Source organism: Cryptomeria japonica, chromosome 9, assembly GCF_030272615.1.
Source record: "Cryptomeria japonica chromosome 9, Sugi_1.0, whole genome shotgun sequence".
In the NCBI taxonomy this organism is placed as follows: Eukaryota; Viridiplantae; Streptophyta; class Pinopsida; order Cupressales; family Cupressaceae; genus Cryptomeria; species Cryptomeria japonica.
In genome coordinates this window covers 68614979-68629102 of record NC_081413.1, presented here as the reverse complement: position 1 = coordinate 68629102, position 14124 = coordinate 68614979, and the positions used below count along the sequence as shown (strand labels likewise).

Sequence of the window (14124 nt, the reverse complement as noted above, 5' to 3'; positions counted from 1 at the left end):
TCATTGGCAAGAAAGTTCCCAAGGATGATGGGAAAGGAAGTTGCGAGAAAATAAATTTGGGCAATGAGTCCAACCCAAAAGAGGTAACAATTGGCAAGTGTTGTTCTATGGAGGAGAAGTGAGCACTTGGCACACTACTGAAACAATACATTGATGTTTTCACTTGGTCCTACGATGACCTGAAGGAGTTTAGAGATGGGCATTTTCAGCATCAGATTCCGTTGAAGCCAGGCATCTCTCCTTTCAGGCAAAAATTGAGGAATTTCAACCCCATAATGGACGATGCAATTTTTAAAGAGGTTGATAAAATGCTTAAGGCCAGAATCATATATCCAATTCATCACTCTACCTGGGTAGCCAAAATTGTACTCGTAAGGAAGAAGAATGGGGAGATTCATATTTGTGTTGATTTCTGTAATCTGAATCAGGCCAGTCTGAAGGACAACTACGCTTTACCCAATATGGACCACATTCTGCAGACGGTATCCGGGTCAGAGATGATGTCGATGTTAGATGGTTTTTTTGGTTACAATCAAATTAGTGTTGCAGAGCATGAACAACAGAAGACAACATTCATCACTCCATGGGGAACATTCACATATAACCATATGCTTTTTGGTTTAATAAATGCCGGAGCCACTTTTCAAAGAGCTATGGATTCCTCTTTTAACGATTTTCGAGATAGAATTATTGTTGTTTACCTAGATGATCTGATGGTATTTTTGAAAGAGAGGAAGAACCATCTCAAGGATCTTAGTGTAGTTCTATAGGATTGTCGAGAGCACGAAATCTCCCTGAACCCAAAGAAATCAATTTCGGAGGGCAAATTGCTAGGACATATTGTCTCAAAGGAAGGAGTCAAGATCGATCCTGAGAGAGTTAATGCAATTCAACATCTCAGTTTACCTTCCAACCAGACTGGAGTAAGGTCATTCTTTGGTCAAGTGAATTTCTTAAGGAGATTCGTTCTGGAGTTTGCAGAAGATACAAAACACATCATCAGCTTGTTGAGAGAACAACATCCTTTCAAATGGACTGAAGAGGCCAAAGAAGCTTTCGAAAGAATCAAGGGTTCAGCTGCAAATGCGCCTACTCTCATTAACCCAGATTTCACAAAGGACTTCATTTTGTATTGTTATGCATCAGAGCATATGATGTCTAGAATACTGTTACAGTTGGATGAATATGGGGCCAAAGCAACTATAGCGTTCATGAGTATTCCGCTCAAGAAGCATGAGCTTAAGTACTCACTCTTGGAGAAACACACCTTTGCCATAGTCAAAGCTGTGAAACAGTTTCGGTACTATATTTTGCACTCCCACTCTTTGGTTTTTGTCCCAGACTCCGCAGTGAAAAGCATTTTAACTCAGCAAGAGGTTGGACTAAATAAAAGAGCAACTTGGGTAACAAAAATTCAAGAATACAATTTAGATATTTGCCCTATGAAGACAATCAAAGGACAAGGCTTATGTAGGTTAATAGCAGAAAATGAGATGGAAACAAAAGCTGAATTACCATTAACTCTTTTTGTTGAATTGCAGGATACCTGGTTCTCTGATGTGGCCTATTATTTGACTTATGGTAGCTACCCAAGTCATTTGTCAGCAAAGAACAAAGGAATCTTAAGTTAAAGACTGCTAAGTATTTAATTTGGCGGGATGTTTTGTACAGAAAAGGTTTAGATGGAACATACTTAAGGTGTGTAGATAAACCTCAATAGCAAAAACATCTGGAGATTTACCATGGTGAAGCCTGTGGGGGACGCTTCTCATCGTCTGTTACTGCTTTCAAAATTTTGAGGAATTGTTTTTATTGGCCAGGCATGTTTAGGGATGCATATATTTATGTTAAAGAGTGTGAGAAATGCCAACTCTTTTTCGGGAAGCCACATTTGGCAGCCCTGCCTTTAAGGCCTGTGGTAGTAGACGAACCTTTCAAACAGTAGGGCATTGATTTCATAGGGCCAATAAACCCTCATTCTAGTGCTGGTCATATGTAAATTTTGACAGAAACTGACTACTTTACCAAGTGGGTAGAGGCCATTCCCACTAAAAAGGCAAACTCAGAGGTTGTGTGTAGTTTTCTCAAGGATTACATCCTAGTCCGTTTTGGGGTTCCCCAAAAGATTGTTGTAGATAATGCATCATATTTCTCTTCTGAGGAGTTAACTATGTTTTTCTATGAGCATCAGATTACCCTCTCGCATTCCTTTGATTACTTTCCACAAGGTAATGGACTGACAGAGTCCAGCAACAAGAACCTGATAGTCATCATGAAAAAGTTGGTTGACGAAAATGCTCAAAATTGGCATAAGAAGGTATATGAGGCTTTGTGGGTAGATAGAACCATGCCCAAGAGGGCCATTGGAATGGCACCTTTTGAGCTTGTGTATGGGGTCGGCGCAAAACTTTCTTTACCTCTAGAATTATCAGTAGCCAAGCTACAGACAGTAGTGGAGGATTCTTTCTTTCAGAATGCTTTGGAGAAAAGAGTTATGTACCTGATGAAGTTGGAAGAAGAGAGGGAGTTACTGGTGGATAGAATCTCGGAGCATCAGAGCCGAGTGAAGAGGATTTTTGGCATGAGAGCTCGGCCAAGAGGTTTCCTAATAGGAGATGAAGTGCTATTATGGGATAGAAGGAAAGAGCCAAAGGGTGCTCATGGCAAGTTTGATTCATTATGGAAAGGCCCTTTCAAGATTTGCGAAGCGGTGGGACAAAATGCTTTCAGACTCAGCTATGCCGACGAAGCAATTATGCCCTATACCTACAATGGGCAAGATCTCAAGCTCTACAAATTGTAAGTCCTGTGGTCGAGAGTTTTGTATATAGTAGCTTAGGTGTTCTTAGTTGTGAGTCACCTTATCCTTTCCCCTTTTTGTTTTTGGTCATGCAAAACCAGAGATTAGGAGTTCTTTACATTTCCCTTTGTGAAATACAATCCCCAGTCAGAGCCAATGTTACTGCATCATTTATTCCTCATGACAAGAGCGAGTCATCCTATAAAACTTTCATTCATAGTCCTTATCTTTCTTGTGACACCTTGGTTCAAGCCCCCAGTACATCTATAAATCCTTTTTCTATCAAATGTCAAGTTTAGGTAATTGGTTGAACTCCGTGAACACGTTGAACCATCTTGAACCAGGTTCAACAGGTTCATTTAGGTTCCATAGGTTCATAGGTGTTCAGGGAGGTTTTTCATACTAATATTTTCTTTAAGTGTCTTGCAGCGGCTCTCTAAAGTTTCTCGTTCGGTGATTTGTTACTTTATTTCTCTCTAGGTTTTGAACTCATTGAACCATGTTCAAGAGGTTCAAACATGTTCAACTGTTCAATATAGCACAAATGGTCAGCAGCTTGGTATAATTAATTTTCTCAGCAAGATTTTCCTTGAGCACAGCGTACATCTTGAACTACTTGAACGCTAATGAAGTCTATTCAGGATGTTCATATCTGTTTGAAGTTGGTGGGTCCCGTGGGTTTTAATGATTTGATGGTGCATTCACTGCCAAATATGAGGAAGCAAAACCATGTCTTAAGTGACGTCAATCCTTGGTTTTTCGAAGTATTCATTTCGGAACTGGCGGTTACTTCAAAAATGCTGCCATGCATTCAATGCATGCGTGCGATGTCCAATCCACAAACTTAACACACTCAGACTAAGAATTGGAATTATTGCATTCAATGTTTCCGTATCATTGCCTTCACTAATAAGGTATGAAGGATTGTTAGTGCTTCGCATTTGTTCCTCGCTGCTTCATTTTTGTTTTTCCTGGATAGGAGTCTTGTTTGCTGCTAAGTCATCGTCTGGTTTTTCAACTGTGAAGGTGAGTTCTTTTCTTGTTCTCTCTAGTAGTTTTTGCTTGCATTTTCTCTCTCATAGAAAGTTTTGCTGCAACCGGTTTAGGCTTACTGCTTTGAAGTATGAAGTCCACATTACATTTGTTTGGGAATGTTTTTAGCCTGGTATCCACTGAACCCATAGTTAGCGATACCGATCTAAAAGGGGAAAATCTTTAGGTATTGAAAGAGAGGGTGTTTAAGGGAATTCACAAATCTTTTGGTGTGGAGATTTTGAGTAGTGGCCTCATAGAAGTGGCATCTTTCCCTCTAGCCATTCCTTGCCCAGAATTGATTCAGGAATGTATCACTAGATATGACCCAGTGTCTGAAACCATTAGGAGAGAAAATGGTGAAACCCTTCTTGCCATAAATCATGAAGTAATTTCCTCAGTCTTCAAGATACTTGATTACCAGTTCTCCAACTTTTCCCCTACTCAGTCAATCACCGAGTTCAATGCAGATAGAAATAGTTACCGTAACAATGTAGCAAAATTCTGGTTGAAGGTTCCTCAAAGAGGTGGTTCCAGGTTACCAAAGAATCCTAATAAGAATCACATGTTTCCTCACATTCATGACGGTATGCTTTTGTTGCACCGAGCTAGAGGATCTACTGAAGCCTATAGCTTCGACGACTGGATTTATTGCTACGTGCAACAAGTTTTAGAAGGGAAGCAATATTTGGATTGGGCTGAATTGATTGTTGATTCAATGAGAGAACAACTGAGTATGGCTAAATAGTTCAAACAAAACTTCTTTATGTCTTCGTATCTCTTGTATTGTTTGGCTTGTGTTAAGGAGTTGGTTGGAATACCGAAACAGCTCACTGAGGAGGATGTTTCCATATATGAGTTCTATCCCATGTTGCAAAAGGATAAAGCCTTATAGGATTTCAGAAGGGTGCATAATGCTTTTCTGGGTGACATGTGTCATGATTTGAAGAATATGAAATCCAAAAGAATCTCTGAGGATGCACAGACTTTGATAAAGAGGTTTGGTAGTTTTTATATCCAGTTTCCATGCTTCTGTTACATAAGGGTAGGCGGCTTTAAGAGGAGCCCTTCAAGCTCCCTCACTTTTTTTCAGATTGCTTTGTTCTGGTGGAGATATGCAGACAACTAACCTCTGTAATAAAAAATGCACAACCCAAGGATAAATGGGAGGGTCATTTTCCCATCCAATTGGGTGTGTTGTCCTACAGTTCGATGTCTGACGCTTTGAGTATTGGAGCAGATCTCAGGAATTTCAATATTTCCCTGTACCCTAAAAGGAAAGGTTTCGATAATAAGGGTTTTTCTTGAAGTCTTGGTCTAATGCCATACCTCCCAATGCCACAATTAGAGGATTTCTGGGAGGATTGTACAGATGAACTCGAAGTGTTCAAAAGGGGAAACATGAGGATGGTGTTAGAACAAGTCATTTCATTGCAGGTAAAGTTGGACACTAAGGGGCTCGAAGAGGACTATCTAGAGCTTTTTGAACCGGGATACTTAGCCCATGCAGAAATTGAAATGCCTTCAATTGACTGGGATGAGGAAGAGAAAGATGATATATAGTTAAGGACCAGAGGAGTTTTGGAAAGGACCACAACATGGGTTGCCAATAAGAAAGCAGTGAAATTAGGCTTGAAGTCTAATTCTGCGAGAAGAAATGAGGTCCCTCTACGTTCACCAAAGCATCTTTTTAACAATGCTTCTATGCCTGTTCATGCAGGTAAGGATAACAAGCCACCCCAGCTTAGACATAGGTCTAATTCAGCTTTGGATTTCTGTACTCCTCGACATACTCGGTCCCGAAGTGCCGCTAAAAGAAAGATGGATTAAGCAAAAGATACAGGGGTGAAAGATACGATTCTTGATGCTCAGGTATTTGAAGTTGAAGACTTGGATAGCAATGTTGCCAATGCCCTGGATTCTCATACAGTGACTGTGGCTATGATGCCACCTTCCAAAGCGATCGAAGGAACAACCAGCTCCAGTACGACTCCTAAGTGGTTGACCACTTCGGTGAGCAGAAAGAGGAATTTTCTTCTCATGACCATTCTGATTCAAGAAATGGTTGTTAAGTACATAGAGAAGAGTCCTAAGGCAAAAAGGTTTAAGACTGCCACTCGCCTGGACAATGATGAGGGAACTGGAAAATGGGTTGCTAAAATCACCTCGTACAAACCCAAGGACGAAAACAAGGAGGCTAGCCCTGATGATTTTGAGATCAAAAAGGTGGAATTTGGAAACATGAGTAGAGACACAGACAATCATTTCTTCCAGGTATCGGCAATGAAAATGCTCACCAGGTTGGAGAAGGATGGGCAAGAAAAGAGAGAGCTAAAGCGACACATAAATGTTTTGGCCCAGTTCATTGATAGTATTGGTTGCCTTGGGGCACTCCCAATATCTCATGCTACAGAGAACTTTGACCCAACTTCACCAGAAAATAAAAAGTTAATGAGCCAAGTTCAACAGGCCAAGAGTATTGCCGAAGCCGTGGAGAAATGGATTGAGGGAATAATCAAGGACGGCGAGAAGTACATTACCGACTCCCAGAGGCTATGCGATGAGATACAGGGTCTTATTGCTGAAGTTCAAAATCAGCTTGTGTCGTGGGAGAAGGAGGAGCACAAATGGCAGAATATCTTGCCCTTGTTTGCCAAAATAGAAGAATATGGAGTTACCAGGTTTTTGATAGAACACTCAATCAAGCTGGTGGTGGATGAATGTCAGCTTTTTGTGCTGAAGAAAACCATAATGCTTAGGTACTCCATTTAATGTTTTTTGAAACATATTCTATATATAATAATACGCAAATGTTAAAACGGCTGTGTGGAAACCAACATTCTGGAATTACCAGTCTGAAAATTTGAGTCAGCAGCCAAAACATGCCAAAAAGATGGTGAAGCACCGGTGGAATAAGGAGGCGGCGAAGGCAAAGCTCAACACGATGAAAGTTCTGAACCAATCCATTGTTCAAGAACTCACAACCGCTCACGATGCCCGTGAAAGCGGAGAGGATGATGATGATGGAAAAGCGGCATGATGCATTGATTCAGGCCCGGTTCCCTTTATTTTTCTAATTTCTCATGGTTATGCAAAGACTTCGGGACATCTGTCCCAAAATACATCTTGTTGGTTTCATAACTGTTAACAGGGGAGGTCAAGTTTTCAGGGAGACCTCCCCTGTTCTAAAACTATAAATTAAGGAAAGATAGATAAAATGAGGGTTATATTTTGTGACCAATTTTTGGTTGATTTTTGTTTTTCCCTTTGTTTTGTGTATTTTCTATTTTGTAGAAGGAAGAATCAGACTGCTAAATCTGGAATGGAAAAAGATTTATACATGTATTATCATGCCTTTGTTGCATAAGAATATATATATAGAATGATCATGCTGTTCTTGGGAGAAGGAAAATCTGTGGGTTTTGAATCTGTGTAGATACATGTCTTTGCATATGTTTATCTAATCAAATAATAGTAAGGATCTTTCCATTGCAGAAAATTATTATTCTTCTGGTATTCCTTCCTTTAAGTGTTTGTTTTCTTTTAGAAAAGATTCGTGTTTGAGGACAGATTTGGTTTCTTTAATCTGTTCATTCTTTATTAAACCTATGGAAATGGTGTACTGAACTTTGATTCAGTTGTTGTCATCTCTTATATTGAAAAGATAGGAAAAATTGCTTTCTCCTTTTTAGGAAACATGTGTTAAATATTGGCCTCTCATCCAAGAATGAAGTAGGCAACCTTACATGCTTTCAGGTTAAAAGCTACTATTCAAATTAAATTAGTTAAAAGAATTCTTTGAAAAACTGAGATAGGGAGTTGTACCTATGAAAAATTCAGAGGGAAGTGGTTTATACAACACTTACCCAACTGTTTAGTGAAACAATTGTCCTTAAAATAAGGTGAAAGAGTTCAAAATTGATCATTTTAAAAAGGGACAAATCTGTTCACTAACAGGACATAAATAAATTAATAATAGGGTTCACACATGTCAGCTCAGTTACCTCTAACTCAAAAACGATCATCGAAATTATCGCAAAGATTCTGCATAACACTCTACATAAAAATAATCTTGTTCTTCTTGAAATAGCGGATACCGGATCTCCAATCTTGCATCAATACCGGAGGCTTGGATTGTGAATTAAGCTATCTTGAGCATCCAATCAACTACCTCTTCCAATGCAACCAAAACTATTAAACAAAAATTGATTTCTGCTCAATATACTCAAACTCTGCCACATACCCTATTCCACCTTCTAGAATTTTGCAAATTGTATGTCAAACTTCTGGTAGAACAATTCAACATATATCAAATGTGATTTCTGATCTAAGTTGCCACCAATGACAACTCCAAAACATTCCTCATGCACTTAGCTCAATCGGTATAGTGTCTCTTGCCAACATAAATCACTAAAGATAATGTTTCTAGGAAGACATAAGTTTTCATGACAAAAAGATATAAGGTGTTGTGCATATGTGTTAGGGGGATTATTGTAGTTCTTGTGATATTTTTTAGATTATTGTCTAATTTGTTATTGAGTAGAGCTATTTAAGACTGATTCATTGTCCTCGATGTCAAGGTAGGAAAATGTTCAGTATAATGCCCTTTGCCCTTGATGTTAAAAAGAGATAGATATACGGGATGAGTTCAGTTGACTTTACTATTGGTGGTACACATGTATTATCATCAATGACAAATGAGGAGAATGTTGGAAACCTATCTTGTGTTGTCATTTATGTCAACTTGTTTTAAGTTGTTATAGATATTGAAAGAAGGATGATATAGTGAAAGTTCCAATATGCAGGAAAGAGTACTTATGGGTTTCAGTAAGATGTTGAAGTAAGGATGATATAGTGGAGGTTCCAATAAGAAGGAAACACTTTTTATATGTTTAGGTACTATTAATTTATTTGGTGCAAATGTTGATGTATTTTCAAAAGGATGGTACCATAGAAGTCTCAATATGAAAGAAAAAATATTTAATATCTTAATGGAAGAATGCCTTGTATTCCTCCATTGTGTATAAATTATATGCTATGGCTATACATATGATGTTATGGTCTATGTACATTGCACTATCTATCTTGCAAGTCTAAGCTATGAATTCTAGTCTCTAGTGTGCAGATTGATGCATTTTCATAACATGTTTCAAAAGTTGGACAATATTAATATTTTTTTATTATAATCTGGTACGTGTAATAATATCTTATATGTATCTAAGCAATTTTTAATATCATGGACTTTTGACATACAAATCATAAACATTTGCATTTGTTGGAAAGGTTGTTAAATTTGGAGGTAACTTGTTACTTAACAAATAATGAAAGATATCTAACTACCATTCATCTCTTGTTAAAATATAAAAAGCATACAAATGATTGGATAAACCCTGATTAATCCCAAATCTAGCCTTTGTTAATGATTATATTTTTCTACCCAAATTCATGTAAAACTATTGTAATATTGTTATCTATTTTACTATTTCCTTTGCTAATTGAATTTGAATTAATAAACCTTAAATAACTACAATCATTTTTACTAATTTGGGGGATCTTTAAAATATAATGTTATCATATCCTTTAAAGAGATAATACTATAGTATATTGTTTTCCTATACATTTTGATAATTTAGCTTTGAATCCTTAAAGGATGAGCTCATAAAATTAGTAGGCCTTACATCTTTTAGGTCATTCATTTGTGCAAGCATTTATGTACATGTTATCTAAATCAAATGAATAGTAATACAATATTAAGTAATTAGGACACAAAAATAAGTGCATAAAATTTATCTTTCTATATATCTTTGAAACTACCCTAGCTTTTAGATTCCATTCTACTTTGACATCCATTTTTAGCATAGAATTTAGTGTACTAACAATCCTAAAAGATTGGAAATAAATTTTTGTAAACATTTAATTATTAAAGTAATATTTAGCTCTTTCTTAGTACTAGCAATTTGATCTTCATTATTAATTTTATTCTATCTAGATCAAAGGATATTCTACCTTCAAATATAAATTACCTTAATAAATTTCCTTATATTACACCAAACACATACTTCTTGGATTTAGTGATCTGCTATGATTTTTACACTTTGTAATTATTTTCTTAGGTAGCTATGTGATGTCCTATATTTTTCAAAAATAAAATTCGGTCATCAATTTAAATGGTCATACTCTTTCTAACCAATGTCCACAATGGATTGGAAAGTAGCTCTTGTATTGCTTAGGACAAATGATACCTTTCAATAGGTAAATGTTCCCCACTTAATTGTAAAAAATATTTTGACTTCATCACTTAGTTGTATCCAAAATAGGCATCTACGAATCGGCCATGCCATTTGGATTGGTAAAAAGAAATGGCCATCCAAAATAAAATCATATTGGATTTAATTACCATTTGTTATATTTTACAATGTTACATATTTAAGGTGTATCGTTCTCACAATTTGTGAAATTTTTGTTTCTCTATCTTCTGTAGGTTTTTAAAAGGTATTTTTTTAATATATATTATCTCTATTGTGATTCAAAATAGGTGGCAAAAGTAATGTCTATTAGGTCAACCTTGTATAATTTATAATCTACTACAATGTAATTAATTTAGTGGGTTGCTCACAATAATTAATTTGCATTGTAGATCTTCCTAGAAGATGTAACTATTTTAAGTAATAAAGTGAATAAACTATATGATATATGGTAATAGCAAAGATTTCTTATTTGTCAAATGAATAGAGGTAATTTATATATGGCTAAACGTTAACAATTTAAATCTTGATAAATTATCAATGACAGAGACTTTACATAAAGGCTCATCGATGGATAATAGAAATTTTATAATTTGTATAAAAATTAAAATGGCCAAATTAGTCAATGAAGAGCGAGAGTATAATGAAAATTGGACGAAATCACCATAAACATAGGGCTAGAAGATAAAAGTAATTATATAGGGCCACTATTGATATTTCTTAGATATAAGTGTCATGAAAATTTGTGACACACCTAGCTCTAATTTTCTTCTTAGCTTTGAGAAATGATCACATAGAATTATGCCAAATGTAGTTCATTTCTATATAAGATACCATAATATTGTCATAAGTTGTCACACATTCATAAAACCTATGCACTTACAAATGGTACCCATTTTGGAACTTTTAGTGTTAGTGAACACTTTTGTGGATCTTTTGTGAGATGATTGAAGTGAGAAAACCTACTAGTTCTTGGTCAATTCCCCTTGCTAATTTCACAAGATTAATAACATGAAAGACATAGAAGATAACAAATTTTTAAAATTAGTATCTATACAAGATGAATGCTGCAGCTGTAATTATAGCTATTGTGTGTAAACATTAAACAATTAATTATAATGATTAAAATAATTATCAAATTAATTAAAAGCTTCATAATGTCCTAAGATTTATCTTTAAATATACAACTATTAGTATTAAATTCAAATTATCTAGAAAATATACATAAGATGGTTCTAATAATATCATTTGAATGTTTGTTAGATGAATTAGAACAATTGTAGTTCCATTAAATCAATAATGCTATGTAGTGTAGTCAGTGTGGATTTTAGAATAACGACTTGACGTGGGCACGACAAAAAAGAGAAGTAAGTAGCTTAAAGCCTGTAATTTCGGTCGTCGTCATCCCAATTATTGGAAAGTGGACGATATTGGGAGGGAGGACATGGAGGGTGAGCAGTATTCCTTTGCTGCTGCTGCCAAGGCCTATTACTAAAACCACTTCCATACAGAGGACGAGAATAACCAGAATTACCATTGTTAGAATTTGCTCTAGAACTGTAATCTTTACTATAATTGGATGTTTGTCTTCTATCTTTTGCAATGTTCCAGTTTTCATTTACATTGCTATTTGAATGTGACTCGGAACTCCTCCAACTGGAATTGGAGGTGGTATTGTTAATGTTTATATTATTGCCTGCTCTTGCAGAACGAAAATCGTTTGTGTGTTTTGGAATGTTCCAATTGTCATCTCCATTGGCTCTTGAAATAAAGGGAGGCGAACGGGAACGTGTTCGAGAATTAGCGGTCGTTCTCAAAGTTTCATTTTCCTTGTATTGCTCGGTCCCCGCCATTATTTTTTTCTTATTCTTCTCGCCATGTCCGCTGTCTTTGGAGTGTTCAGTCTCATGACTATGATCACGAGGATCGTTCATAGGTCGCTTAGCTTGTTTCTCATAGACCTGCGGTATTACTTGTTTACCAATGAGAAGCTCCGAAAGGGTCAATGTTCTGCCCTTTTTGTTTTTCTTCTTCATCCCGTTATTGCTATCAGAATACTGCTTTTGCTTACCATTCTCATTTGCATTCGACATTTTTGCAAGTATTATCACACAAGATAGCTATTCTTCGAGAATTCAACAACGGTTTAAAATTGGGTTTCTTCTGAAACATGTGGAATGCCTTCTTTATTTCATCTCAAGCGATGCAACCATTCCAAATCCAATTGAGCAAGAACCTTTCCACATCACATGTCTGTACAACTATTAAAATTAGTTTGAAGAGAAACATGCGTATGGCAAACCAGTGTGTTACTATTATTAATCATTTTCTTTTAAAAAACATTTTCTTTCAAAATTGTGATCTCATCCTCCAGCTAGCGGTACTTAGCCTCCTTCTTGATGTTCTAAATCTCCTCTGCAATTACATGCTAGCTCTCAAATGTCTCTTCCATAATCTTAGTTTGTTGCTACACCTTACTATGAAGATCTTCTTCCAACTAGTTTTTTCTTAAAAATCAACTTCTCCAATGTATATATTTTCTAGGCCATTTGGCACTTTGAAAGTTCCATATGTGTCTTGAAGGCCCTACAAATCTCCTCTATCTTGTGTTTGAGTTTGAAATAAAAAATACATTGCATCTAGTTGGGTTTATAAATGGGCACTTTCTTTGACTCATTAGACTCCTCTTTGCAAAGGGTCATTAGAGTTAGGGGAATCAGGGTGAGAAGTGGAATTAGTCTCATAGCTCAAAGAATCAACACTATGTTCACTATCAACCAAAATTACTAGGGACAAGTTAGAAGCCTAGAGAGAAGGGTTCAAATTAGATTTCAAGAAGGACAATCCGAAGCTTGATGGAACTAACTATGGTATATGGAAGATCAGAATGGATACACATCTGAATTGCATTGGAAAAGACATATGGGATGTTACAAAGAATGGCTATGTTGGTCCTACACAGAGTCAACCTAATCCACCAACGTTGGTTAAAGATCAGGAGAATGATTGCAAAGCAAAGGAAGCACTTTTGAGCGCATTGTCAGATCAACAAATCATGGGATTATCAAACCAATCTATTGCTAAATCTACTTGGGATAAATTGGTGACATTGAATGAAGGTGATACCACTGTAAAAATTGCAAAATTGGAGTGCTTCCGGGTCAGGTATGAAAATCTGAAAATGAAAGAAGATGAAAGATTTCTACTTTTATGGAAAGAGTTAATGAAATTGTTTTGGGTATACAATGTTGTGGAGGATCCTTAAGTGAAGATGAAATTGTTTCTAAAGTTTTAAGAGCATTTCCACTGGCATACAAAATGAAAGTAACTTCTATTAATGAATTGAGAACAATGCCTAATATATTAGTATCTAGAGATACTTTGGTTGGAAAACTTTCAACTTTGATCTTGAGGAATTTCGTCCTATTGCTACAATTAAGACAGATTTGGCTTTCAAAGCTTCATCATCATCTAGAAAATCTGATTGGAAAGCACTCTATGCTAGAGAACTTGAAGAAATCAGAAGAGAGAATGAAGAACTTGAAGAGCTTGAAGCACTATTTGCAAGGAAAATGCCTAAAGGTCCAGTTAGAAGTAAGTATGAAGGTAAATCACCATTTAAATGTTTTAACTGCAATAAAATTGGTTATATGGCATCTAGGTGTCTTGATAGACATGCAAGATTGAAAGAAGAAGCTAAAAGAACATATAAGCCTAACCCTGAATATCAGAGATACAGATTTAAGAAGAATAGAGACAAATCATGTTACTATGCTGATGAAGGAGTTACTGATGATTCTAATGAGGAACCGACAGATGATGGATGGGCTTTTGTTGCAATAACATAATATCAACCAACACTTACTATTCAACTGGTAGAGCAGGCCTTGACAGCTAAAATTGAAGAAAAGGATGAATGGATCATTGATTCCGAATGTTCACATCATATGGCTGGTGATAAAAGTAAATTCTTAACCCTTCAGGAATACAATGGAGGTCTAGTAAGATTTGGGGATGATAAAGCTTGTTTGATCAGAGGAAAAGGCA

General features: G+C 36.2%; 1 protein-coding gene across 1 annotated transcript; it reads right to left on the bottom strand.

Moving 5' to 3' along the window:
- Positions 1 to 11453: 11453 nt before the first annotated feature.
- Positions 11454 to 12170, bottom strand: LOC131041118 (uncharacterized). Its single transcript, XM_057974095.2, has one exon. The coding sequence runs from the start codon at positions 12168 to 12170 to the stop codon at positions 11454 to 11456; it is 717 nt and encodes a 238-aa protein (XP_057830078.2).
- Positions 12171 to 14124: the final 1954 nt, after the last annotated feature.